The 13,963-nt window shown below is 41.3% G+C and overlaps 1 protein-coding gene across 6 annotated transcripts in view; it reads right to left on the bottom strand.

The window, feature by feature from the left end:
* Positions 1 to 13,963, bottom strand: part of Crag (DENN domain-containing protein Crag) — a 346,089-nt gene that overhangs the window by 40,877 nt on the left and 291,249 nt on the right. For all 6 annotated transcript variants that reach the window (XM_071666294.1, XM_071666290.1, XM_071666288.1 and 3 more), the window contains 2 exons: positions 12,430 to 12,594; positions 3,850 to 3,944 (listed from right to left, as the gene is read on the bottom strand). In XM_071666294.1, coding sequence (XP_071522395.1) covers positions 3,850 to 3,944; positions 12,430 to 12,594 — 260 coding nt within the window. The remainder of the gene's footprint in view (positions 1 to 3,849; positions 3,945 to 12,429; positions 12,595 to 13,963) is intronic.

Genomic DNA, 13,963 nt, shown 5'->3' with positions numbered 1-13,963 from the left:
TTCTCTCCATGTGACCAAACCATTTCAATACACCCTCTTCTGCTCCCTCAACCACACTCTTTTTCATTACCACACATCTGTCTTACCCTTTCATTACTTATTTGATCAAACCACCTCACACCACATACTGTACTCAAACATCTCATTTCCAACGCATCCACCCTCCTCCACACAACTCTATCTATAGCTCAAGCCTCGCAACCATATAACATTGTTGGAACCACTATTCCTTCAAACATACCCATTTTTGCTTTCCAAGATAATATTCTCACCTTCCACACATTTTTCAATTTTCCCAGAACTTTCACCCCCTCCCCCAACCTGTAACTCTCTTCTGCTTCCATGGTTCCATCTGCTGCCAAATCCACTCCCAGATATCTAAAACACTTCACTTCCTCCAGTTTTTCTCCATTCAAACTTACCTTCCAATTGACTTGTCCCTCAACCCTACTGTTCCTAATAACTTTGCTCTTATTCACATTTACTCTCAGCTTTCTTCTTTCACACACTTTACCAAACTCAGTCACCAGCTTCTGCAGTTTTTCACCTGAATCAGCCACCAGCGCTGCATCATCAGCGAACAACAACTGACTCACTTACCAAGCCCTCTCATCCACAACAGACTCAATACTTGCCCCTCTCTCCAAAACTCTTGCATTCACCTCCCTAACAACCCCATCCATAAACAAATTAAACAACCATGGAGACATCACACACCCCTGCTGCAAACCGACATTCACTGAGAACCAATCACTTTCCGATCTTTCTACTCGTACACATGCCTTACATCCTCGATAAAAACTTTTCACTGCTTCCAGCAACTTGCCTCCCACACCATATACTCTTAATACCTTCCACAGAGCATCTCTATCGACTATCACATGCCTTCTCTAGATCCATAAATGCTACATACAAATCCATTTGTTTTTATAAGTATTTCTCATATACATTCTTCAAAGCAAACACCTGATCCACACATCCTGTACCACTTCTGAAACCACACTGCTTTTCCCCAATCTGATGTTCTGTACATACCTTCACCCTCTCAATCAATACCCTCCCATATAATTTCCCAGGAATACTCAACAAACTTATACCTCTGTAATTTGAGCACTCACTTTTATCCCCTTTGCCTTTGTACAATGACACTATGCATGCATTCCGCCAATCCTCAGGCACTTCACCATGAGCCATACATATATTGAATATCCTCACCAACCTGTCAACAACACAGTCACCCCCTTTTTTACTAAATTCCACTGCAATACCATCCAAACCTGCCGCCTTTCATCTTCTGCAAAGCTTTCACTACCTCTTCTCTGTTTACCAAATCATTCTCCCTAACCCTCTCACTTCGCACACCACCTCCACCAAAACGCCCTATATATGCAACTTTATCATCAAACACATTCAACAAACCTTCAAAATACTCACTCTATCTCCTCCTCACATCACCACTACTTGTTATTACCTCCCCATTAGCCCCCTTCAATGATATTCCCATTTGCTTCTCTTGTCTTACACACTTTATTTACCTCCTTCCAAAACATATTTTTATTCTCCCTAAAATTTAATGATACTCTCTCACCCAAACTCTCATTTGCCCTCTTTTTCACCTCTTGCACCTTTCTCATGACATCCTGTCTCTTTCTTTTATACATCTCCCAGTCATTTGCACTATTTCCCTGCAAAAAGTCATCCAAATGCCTCTCTCTTCTCTTTCACTAATAATCTTACTTCTTCATCCCACCACTCACTACCCATTCTAATCTGACCACCTCCCAAGCTTCTCATGCCACAAGCATCTTTTGTGCAAGCCATCACTGCTTCCCTAAATACATCCCATTCCTCCCCCACTCCCCTTACGTCCTTTGCTCTCACCTTTTTCCATTCTGCACTCAGTCTCTCCTGGTACTTCCTCACACAAGTCTCCTTCCCAAGCTCACTTACTCTCACCATTCTCTATCAATTAATATGTAATCTAATAATGTCCTTGACCATCTCTCCAACTTACATAAGTATACTTGATTATATCTTTCTTTTTAAACCAGGTATTCCCAATCGCTAGTCTTTTTTCAGCACACAAATCCTCAAGCTCTTCATCATTTCCATTCACAACACTGAAATACCCCACATGCACCAATCATACTCTCAACTGCCACATTACTCACCTTTGCATTCAAATCACCCATCAATAACAACTGGTATCGTACATCAAAATTGTTGACACACTTACTCAGCTGCTGTGAAAACACTTACCTCTCATGATCTTTCTTCTCATCACCAGGTGCATAAGCACAAATAATCACCCATTGCTCGGCATAGACTTTCAGTTTTATTGACATTAATCTACATTTACTTTCTTACACACTCTCACTGTCTCACACATGCACATATCTTTTCTTTTCTTATAATTGAATGCTGCTTCCCACGTCAGTGAGGTAGCACTATCTCAGTTGCATCCACACACATTCAGGCACCCCAATCTGAGCCTCTGAGGAAGATGAGTACTCCCCACTTGACTCCTTCTATTTCCCCTTTTAGAAACTGAAATACATACATATTTTCATCATCATATTAAGCTTGATAACCGTTTCCCGTGTCAGCAAGGTAGCACCAGAAAACAGACGAAGAAAGACCTATCCACTCATATACGAACATATGTTCATACACGCTCATGCATGTACACATACATACATATAAATATTAACATATACACATATACATACACATACACAACTATATACATATATACACATGTATATACTCATACTCACTTGCCTTCATCCATTTCCAGTGCCACCCCACCCCACAGGAAACAGCATCGCCACCCCCTGCATCAGCGAGGCAGCACCAGGAAAACAGACAAAGAAGGCCACATTCATTCACACTTTGTCTCCAGCTGTCATGTGTCTAGCTCACCATGACCACAGCTCCCTATCCACATCCAGCCCCACAGACCTTTCCTTTGTTTACTCCACATGTTTTACATGCCCTGGTTCAGTCCACTGACAGCACACTGACCCCAGTATACTACATCATTCCAATTCACTCTATTCCTTGTATGCCTGTCACCTTCCTGTATGTTCAGGCCCCAATTGTTCAAAATCTTTTTCACTCCATCCTTCCACCTTCAATTTGGTCTCCAATTTCTCCTTGTTTCCTCCACCTCTGACACATATATCCTCTTGGTCAACCTCTCCTTTCACTCTAGAGATATGCCGAAACCATTTCAATACACTCTATATATACACATACACACTTGTTCACCATTTCCTGCATTAAAAAGGTATTACCAGGAAAAGGCCTCATTCCCTCACACTCCATGTCGAGCTGTTATATATAGTGCACCAAAACTAAAGCCACCTTTGCACAACCAAGCCCCATAGACCTTTCCCTGGTTGCTTCACAAGCCTTCATTCAGTCCAATGACAGCATGTCTATCCCTGTATAACACATTGCTCTAATCCTTCCAATAACTTTGCATACCTCTCTGATACAAGCTACCATTACACATGCTATTCTCTCCACATGATGATCACTTAAGACTCTTTTAAGGCTACTTATCTGTATGTATGGATGGAAATTTATAGTAGTAACCTATAAACTTTTTTCTCAACACAATCCAGTCATCACAAAGACTGACATATCAAATGTTACAAGGAATGCAATATGTTAACTACCATCTCAAATCATCTCACCTACCTTTTCTTGCACCTCTGTCAACAACGTAAAGCAAAAAGATTTTCTCCCACATCAACATCACATCTCTATATACTATGTCACCCTTCCCTCTTGCATTTGCATGTCATCATAGAAGAGTTTTAAAACTTCAAGACAGATACATACTCCCTGGATACTTTTGTACGCTCTCTGATTAATGCTGACACCAGTGGGGACGGCTGTTTTTCCTGCTGCCATTGGATGTACATTGGCTGACCCAACTGCAAAGAAAAAAAAGGATTTGATGAATACTTCTCTAATCATTTGTACATACATTGGCTGACCCAACTGCAAAGAAAAAAGGATCTGATAAATACTTCTCTAATCATTTGTACAAGTCTGGAGAACTGATGTGACAGATGTCTGGTGTTTGGATTAGGGAGATATGCAAGGTGAGAGAGGTACAGGAAGTGGTTTGGTGAAGATAAGGTGTTGAAATTCTTTGAGTATGCTGAAATGTGGCAAGTTGGCTTGAACAGATGTGCTACAACTGAACTTCTTAAGGAAGGGTGCTATGTATAGTGTCATTGTAAAAAGGCAAGAGAGACATAGATGAGTATTTGCACAACAGTGGTACATGGTAAGTTGTATATAAGAAAGAGGTGAATGAGAGGGTGAAGGCATGTACAGAGCATCAGAATGGAAAGGAACAATGTGGTTTCAGGTCTGGTAAAGGATGTGTAGATCAGGCGCTTGTGTGAAGAATGTGTGAGAAATACTTAAAAAAACTGAAGGATTTGTATGTGGCATTTATGGATCTGGAGAAAGTATATAAGGTTGATAGAGATACTTAGTGCTTCGAAGGTCTAAAGAATACACAGTGTGGGAGGAAAGCTACTATAAGTAGTGAGAAGTTTTTAATAACAGTTTAAGGCTTGTGTACAAGTAAGAACAGTGGAGAGTGAGTGGTTCCAGGAGAAGGCCAGTCTGTGACAGGGGTGTGCGATGTCGCCATGGCTGATTTATTTGTTTATGGATGGGAAGCTGAGGAAGATAAATGAAAGGGTTTTGGAGAGAGGGGCAAATCTGCAGTCTGTAAGGGGTGAGAGAGCTTGGAAAAGAAGCAGTTGCTTACTGATCACACACCACAGGAGGCAATTTAAGTGAGAAACTTCAGAAGTTGGTGACTGAGTTTGGGAGCGAGTGTAAATGGTGGAAGTTGAGCATAAATGCGAATGAAAGCAACGAAATAAAGTTAAGCAAGGCAGATGGTCATTGGGATGTGAGACTGAATGGAGAAAATTTGTAAGAAGTGAAGTGTTTTAAATAACTGGGATTGGATGCACACACGAATGGAACCACAGAAGTGGAAACGAGTCACAGGTTGGGTGAGGGGAGGAAGGTTCTGGAAACATTAAGGAATAGGTAGAAAGAGGGCTCGTTATCTGGAAGGGCAAAAATGGGTATGACTGAGGGTATAGTAGTCCCAGTGATGTATGGAAGCAAGGCCTGGGCTATTGATGTGAGGAGGTGCTGGAAATGAAAAGTTTGAGGATAATATGTGGTCTGAGGTGGTTTGATCAAGTAAGGAACAAAGTGGTAAGAAAAAGGTTATTCATTATTCATTTTACTTGATCTCTGTTTCCCATGTCAGTGAGGTAGCATCAGGAAATAGATGAAGAAAGACCCATCCTCTCATATACACACATATACACAAACACATACACGTACATATACATACATATACATATCAACATATACACATATACAAACACAGCCATATACATATACATACACATGTACATATTCATACTTGCTTGCCTTCATCCCTTCCCAGCACCATCCCGCCCCATAGGAAACAGCACCGCCACCTCCCTGAGCCAGTATGGCAGCACAAGGAAAAGAGAAAAAAAAAGACACATTTGTTCACACTCAGTCTCTAGCTGTCATAAGTAATGCACCAAAACCACAACTCCCTATCCACATCCAGGACCCACTCACCTTTCCATGGTTTACCCCAGATGTTTCACACGCCTTGGTTCAATCCACTGACAGCATGTCTACCCTGGTATACCACATCATACCAATTCACTCTATTCCTTGCATGCCTCTCACTCTCCAGCATGTTTAGGCCCCAATCGCTCAAAATCTTTTTCACTCCATCCTTCCTCCTCCAATTTGGTCTCCAGCTTCTTGTTCCCTCCACCTTTGACACATATATCCTCTATGTCAACCTTTCCTCACTAATTCTCTCCATATGTCCAAACCATTTCAACACACCCTCTTCTGCTCTCTCAACCATCTCTTTTTATTACCACACATCTCTCTTACCTTTTCAATGCTTACTCTATCAAACCACCTCACACCACATATTGTCCTCAAACTTTCTATTTCCAACACATCCATCCTCCTCCATACAACCCTATCTATAGCCCATACCCTGCATCTATGTAATATTGTTGGAACTACTGTTCCTTCAAACATACCCATTTTCGTTCTCAGCGATAAGGTTCTCTCTCTCCACATATTCTTCAATGCTCCCTCAACTTTCACCCCTTCCCCCACCCTATGACTCACTTCCAGGGTTCCATTTGCTGCAAAGTCCACTCCCAGATATCTAAAACACTTCACTTCCTCCAATTTTTCTCCATAGAAATTCACATTCCAATCAACTTCTCTCTCAATCCTGCTAAACCCAACAATTACCTTGCTCTTATTCATATTTACTCTCAAATTTCTCCATTCACACACTTTTCCAGACTTAATCACCAACTTCTGCAGTTCCTCACTCGAATCAGCTACCAGCGCTGTATCATTGGTGAACAACAACTGACTCACTTCCCAGGCCCTCTCATCCCAAACAGACTGCATACTTGCCTCTCTCTCCAAAACTCTTGCATTCAACTCCCTACCCCACCCCATCCATAAACAATTTAAATCAAAGACCCATGAGGACATCACACACCTTACCACAGACCGACCTTCAATGGAAACCAATCACCCTCCTCTCTTCCTACTCATACACATCCTTGACTAAAGCTTCTCACTGCTTCTAGCAGCTTACCTCCCACTCCATAAATTTCTTAAGACCTTCCACAAAGCATCTCTATCAAACATGTCATATGCCTTCTCCAGATCCATAAATGCCACATACAGATCCATAAATGCCACATACACATCCATCTGTTTCTCTAAATATTTCTCACACATTCTTCAAAGCACCACATCCTCTACCACTTCTGAAACCATACTACTCCTCCCCAATCTGATGTTCAGTACTTGCCTTCACCCTTGCAATCAATACCCTCCCATAAAATTTTCCAGGAATACTCAACAAACTAATGCCTCTGTAGTTTGAACACCCAGCTTTATCCCCTTTGCCTTCATACAATGGCACAATACATGCATTCCGCCAATCCTCAGGCACTTCACTATGATCCATGAGTATAACAAATATCCTTACCAACCAATCAACAACACAGTCATCCCCTTTCTTAAAAAATTCAACTGCAATACCATTGAACCTGCTGCCTTGCTGGATTTCACCTTCTGCAAGGCTTTGACAACCTCCTCTCTCTTCACCAAACCACTCTGCCTGACTCTCTCACTTCACACACCACCCGACCAAAACACTCCAGACCTGCCACTCTATCATCAAACACATTCAACGAACCTTCAAAATACTCACTCCATTCCCTCCTCACTTCATTACCTGTTATCACTTCTCCCCTTGACCCCTTCACTGATGTTCCAATTTGTTCTCTTGTCGTGCACGTTTACCTCCTTCCAGAATAATCGTTTTATTCTCCGAAAAAGTTTAATGATACTCTCTTACCCCAACTTTCATTTGCCCTTTTTTCAACTCCAGCACCTTTCTCTTGACCTCCTGCTGCTTTCTCTTATACATCTGGTCATTTGTAGTCCTTCCTTGCAAGTACTGTCCAAATGCCTCTCTTTTCTCTTTCACTAACAACTTTACTTCTTCATTCCACCACTCACTACCCTTTCTAATCTGCCCACCTCCCACCTTTCTCATATACCATGCATCTCTTCCACATACTTTCACTGCCTCCCTAAATACATCACATTCCTCATCCAGTCCCCTCACGTCATTTGCACTCACATTTTGCCATTCTACACTCAAACTTTCCTGGTATTTCCTCACACAAGTCTCCTTTCCAAGTTCACATATCCTCACCAATCTCTTCTCCCCGACATTCTCTCTTCTTCTTTGAAAACCTCTACAAATCTTCACCTTCACCGATATAAGATAGTGATCAGACATCCCACTAGCTGCCCATCTCAGCACATTAACAACCAAAAGTCTCTCCTCTGAATGCCTATTATCTAACACATAATCAAATAATGCCCTTTGACCATCTCTCCTTCTCACATACATATACTTGTGAATATCCCTCTTTTTAAACCAGGTTTTCCTAATCACCAGTCTCTTTTCACCACACAAATCCAAAAGCTCTTCACCATTTCCATTCACAACACTGAATACTCCATGTAAACCAATTATGCCCTCAACTGTCACATTACTCATCTTTGCATTTAAATCACCCATCACTAATACCCAGTCTCATGCATCAAAACTGCTGACACACTCACTCAGCTGCTCCCAAAACACCTGCCTCTCCAGATATTTCATTTTTTACCCACACTAATCTAGAATTGACTACCTTACACTCTTATCGCACACTCCACCAACTGCTTTAGGAGTAGTGCTACTCCTTCCTTAGCTCTCGTCCTCTCACCAACCCCTGACTTTACTCCTATGGCTTTTCCAAACATTCTTCCTCTTTACCCTTGAGCTTTGTTTCACTCAGAGCCAGAACATCCAAGTTTCTTTCCTAAATCATACTACCTATCTCTTCTTTCTTCTCATCTTGGTTACATCCACACACATTCAGACATCCCATTCTGAGCCTTTGAGGAGGATAAGCACTTCCCCTTCACTCATGTTTCCTCTTTCAGAAATTGAAATAAAAGAAGAGGAGGGTTTCCAGCCCACCACTCCCACCCCTTTTAGTCACCTTCTATGACATGCAGGGTATACATGGGAAGTATTCTTTCTCCCCTAACCCCAGAGAAAGACATGGTAATCAAAATAAAGTCACCGAGAGAGCTGAAGCCAGAGTGCATAAATGGTTGGACATATGGAAAAAATGAGTGAAAAGTTGGTAAAGAGGATTTATGTGTCAGTAGTAAATGGGAAAAAATGGGGAGACCAAACTGATGATGGAAGGATGGAGTGACAATATTTTGAGTGAATGAGGGCCTGAAATGAAAAGCTAAAAAGCAACATTGGTATGGATACTGTTTTGCTGTGGCCACTTCTTTGAGGGAGTTCCCAAAGAGAATAGGAGTCAAAGATATAAATAGTTTGGAGCCTGAATATGCAAGAGGGTGAGAGGCATGCACAGGATAGAGTAAACTGGACTGATGTGGTGTACAGGGGGTGATGTTGCTGTCAATGGACTGAATCATGGCATGTGAAGAGACCAGGGGAAATCATGGAAAGGTCTATGGGTCTTGTTGTGGAGAGGAGGCTGTGGTTTCAATGAGTTGCACATAGAAGCTAGAATGGGATGCGAGTGAATGTGCTACCTGTCGCTACCTAGCTACTGCAGGAAATGGTGAAAAATAAGTAAAAAATCAGGTAAGAATTCAAATCTTCATGCAAATAATTCATACAGATCAAAAAGAGTAATGATGCATTCGGATAAGGCCCCTATGACATGCACCTTTTGGTCTCTTCTACTGAAGTAATCTTTCCACTGAATGATTTTCCTTTTATTCTTGCATTGTGATCCAGCTTCTTTATCAGCCTCCCATGCATTACAGTGTCAAGTGCTTTCTGGCAGTCCAAGTAAAAAGACTCTAAACAGCCATCCTTTTTCTTTAAGACAGAGAGAGACCCTTTCCCAAAAACTATGCTGTTTCTCACACATGTAATTTTTTCCTTTGTAGAAAGTCAGCCTCTTGCTTTCTAATCATCTTTTCCAGAGCCTTACACACCACACTCATAAGTGATACCAGTATGTAGTTTAGAACGTGTTCCTGGTCTCCTTTCATGTATATAGGTAAGACATTTGCCTCTTTTCCCTTACTACTTTGCCTTTCTCCCATGATATCTGGAACAGCATTTCAGGTGGTTTATCTCACATATCTGCACATATCTTCACCACATATGATGAAATATCATCAGGACCATGAGTCTTATATGCAATATGTCATTTTACTGTTTTGTTAATATCTTTTCTAGATTTTTTTTTTTTTGCCGCTGTCTCCCGCGTTTGCGAGGTAGCGCAAGGAAACAGATGAAAGAAATTGCCCAACCCACCCCCATACACATGTATATACATACGTCCACACACACAAATATACATACCTACACAGCTTTCCATGGTTTACCCCAGACTCTTCACATGCCCTGATTCAATCCACTGACAGCACGTCAACCCCGGTATACCACATCGATCCAATTCACTGTATTCCTTGCCCTCCTTTCACCCTCCTGCATGTTCAGGCCCCGATCACACAAAATCTTTTTCACTCCATCTTTCCACCTCCAATTTGGTCTCCCACTTCTCCTCGTTCCCTCCACCTCCGACACATATATCCTCTTGGTCAATCTTTCCTCACACATTCTCTCCATGTGCCCAAACCATTTCAAAACACCCTCTTCTGCTCTCTCAACCACGCTCTTTTTATTTCCACACGTCTCTCTTACCCTTACGTTACTTACTCAATCAAACCACCTCACACCACACATTGTCCTCAAACATCTCATTTCCAGCACATCCACCCTCCTGCGCATAACTCTATCCATAGCCCACGCCTCGCAACCATACAGCATTGTTGTAACCACTATTCCTTCAAACATACCCATTTTTGCTTTCCGAGATAATGTTCTCGACTTCCACACATTCTTCAAGGCTCCCAGAATTTTCGCCCCCTCCCCCACCCTATGATCCACTTCCGCTTCCATGGTTCCATCCGCTGCCAGATCCACTCCCAGATATCTAAAACACTTTACTTCCTCCAGTTTTTCTCCATTCAAACTTACCTCCCAATTGACTTGACCCTCAACCCTACTGTACCTAATAACCTTGCTCTTATTCACATTTACTCTTAACTTTCTTCTTTCACACACTTTACCAAACTCAGTCACCAGCTTCTGCAGTTTCTCACATGAATCAGCCACCAGCGCTGTATCATCAGCGAACAACAACTGACTCACTTCCCAAGCTCTCTCATCCACAACAGACTTCATACTTGCCCCTCTTTCCAAAACTCTTGCATTCACCTCCCTAACAACCCCATCCATAAACAAATTAAACAACCATGGAGACATCACACACCCCTGCCGCAAACCTACATTCACTTTCTAGATATCTCGATGATTTCCAAAACATCCTCCCATTCCATCTCCTGATGCAGCGGTTATGGTACCTTCCACAGTGAAAACACTTTTAAACTTGTCATTCAGTTCCTCACATACCCTTACACCATCCTCTATAATTTTTTCCTCTGAACCTTCAGGTATTTCATTTCTAGCATATCCATCACTTTGATTCTTTTGGATTCAGGGCCCAAGATTCATATCCATAGAGTACTATTAGGAAAAAGATACTATCACACATACCCATTTAGCCCTAAGAAACAGTAACCTCTCCTTCAACAAACATTTCAATGCACCTAGGACCTTTCCCACTCTCACAACCTTTGACTCATTTCAGCATCCATTATTCTATTAATAGCCATGTCCACTCCCAGGTACCTAAATCACTTTACTTTCTTCACATCCTAATCATTTAAACTTACACTCAAACCATCTTATTTCATTTTCCTCCTGCATCTCAGTAGCTAAATTTTGTTCTCATTTAGCCTCAAATATCTCCTTTCACTTTTTCCCAAACTTAGCCATCAGCCTCTGGTGTTTCTCTCTTGATTCTGCCACCAAACTATGTCATCTTCAACAGCAATTACTTCAAACACCTATAGCAGATTATTTGCATTTAATACTTCATCGTAAGCTAAAATCCATAATAAAAAAGGTGCAAATATTCATTCTTAAATACAACATGGTGGAATCAATGCTGACAACAGTCTACTGATAAGAAAACATGAAGAATTACAACATTCTTTAGCAGTATAAAGACAGAAAGAATACTGACATTCTAGAGTAGGATAAACCAACTCATGGAGATGGAAAAGTCATTCATCAGTAAGTTTAATCTTGCCCAAAGCAAAGCCTATCCTCACAAACTTATTCATAATATGAAGTAGTCAAACACGCCAAAGTGGAGGAATCCATGGATAGTACACATGGATATGTCTTTAGTAAGAAAAAAAACAGTGATGTTGGCCAGTTTTATGTGTCTGTGTGTGTATATATATATATGTGTACATTGAGATGTATAGGTATGTATATTTGCGTGTGTGGACGTGTATGTATATACATGTGTATGGGGGTGGGTTGGGCCATTTCTTTCGTCTGTTTCCTTGCGCTACCTCGCAAACGCGGGAGACAGCGACAAAGCAAAATAAATAAAAATATATTCTTCAACACACATTAATTATATATTTGTGCATATCAAGAATGGCTGTGGCATTTCTTGTTGTGTGTCTGTCTATCTTATCAATGTCAGTCACATGGCTTTAACAGCATTGTAGAAGAACTAGATGAGTAAAAGGTAAGTGAGAGATATACTGAGAAAATCTACAGCACACAATATGATTATATATATAGCCTACCTCTTCATGATATTTTGCATTATCCCACAAGCACCGGACGTATACATTCTGCCAGTCTGCTCCTTCCCATGAAGCATGTGGTATTCGGTCTCGGGCAACAGTGACAGCACTTAGACACAAGCCAGGGATGTGACTTGGGACTCTCAGTCGACAAAAATACCACAGCTGAAGAGGAAAACAGTGAAAAGATTTTCTTGCACAGCTGATGGAGAAAATGATGTCCCACAGGTTACTGATATGAATCTAAAGTTTTGAAAATACATATGGACACACATACTGATCATTCATAACATTATATATATTTGAACTTTAGATTATGATTCACATAAACATGATATGAGAGATGCTCTAGTTGTGGGTGAAAGTACTCACAAAGGTGAGATCTTGAATGGAAAAAATAAATAAAAATAAATACTAAAATAGTATGAAAAATATGAAAATATAAAAGGATTGGTGTGCAGTGACTGAGTTTGGGAAAGTGTGTGAAAGTTGAAAGTTTAGAGTGAATGTGAATAGGAGCAAGGTTATCAGGTTCAGTGGGGTTGAGGGACAAGTAAATTGGGATGTAAATTTGAATTGGAACGATGTTGTATACTGGGGTCGACGTACTGTCAATGGATTGAACCAGGGCACGTGAAGCCTCAGGGGTAAACCACAGAAAGTCTTGTGGGGCCTGGATGTGGAAAGGGAGCTGTGGTTTTGGTGCATTACCCATGACAGCTAGAGACTGAGTGTAAATGAATATGGCCTTTTTTGTCTTTTCTTGTGCTACCTCGTGGGTGTGTGTGTGTGTGTGTGTGTGTGTGTGTGTGTGTGTGTGTGTGTGTGTGTGTGTGTGTGTGTGTGTGTGTGTGTTATTTTATGTGAGGGGGGGTGGCCACGGGAATGGATGTAGGCAGCAAGTATGAATATGTAATTGTGTATATATGTATATGTCTGTGTATGTATATGTATGTATACGTTAAAATTTTTCATTTTATATTTATGCTTTATACTTTGTCGCTGTCTCCTGTGTTGGCGAGGTAGCGCAAGGAAACAGACGAAAGAATGGCCCAACCCACCTACATAGGCATGTATATACATACATGTCCACACACGCACATATACATACCTATACATCTCAACGTATGCATATATACATACACACACACACATATACATATATACACATGTACATAATTCATACTATCTGCCTTTATTCATTCCCATCGCCACCCTGCCACACATGAAATAACTACCCCCTCCCCCGCATGTGCATGAGGTAGCGCTAGTAAAAGACAACAAAGGCCATATTTGTTCACACTCAGTCTCTAGCTGTCATGTATAATGCACCAAAATCATAGCTCCCTTTCCACATCCAGGTCCCACAGACCTTTCCATGGTTTACCCCAGGCGCTTCACATGCCCTGGTTCAATTCATTGACAACACACCGACCCTGGTATACCACATCGTTCCAATTCACTCTATTCCTTGCATGCCTTTCACCCTCCTGCATGTTCAGGCCCCAATCGCTCAAAATCTTTTTCACTCCAT

The sequence above is a fragment of the Panulirus ornatus genome, chromosome 11 (genome assembly GCF_036320965.1).
Source record: "Panulirus ornatus isolate Po-2019 chromosome 11, ASM3632096v1, whole genome shotgun sequence".
NCBI classification, from domain to species: domain Eukaryota; kingdom Metazoa; phylum Arthropoda; class Malacostraca; order Decapoda; family Palinuridae; genus Panulirus; species Panulirus ornatus.
This window is presented reverse-complemented; position numbering and strand designations above follow the sequence as displayed.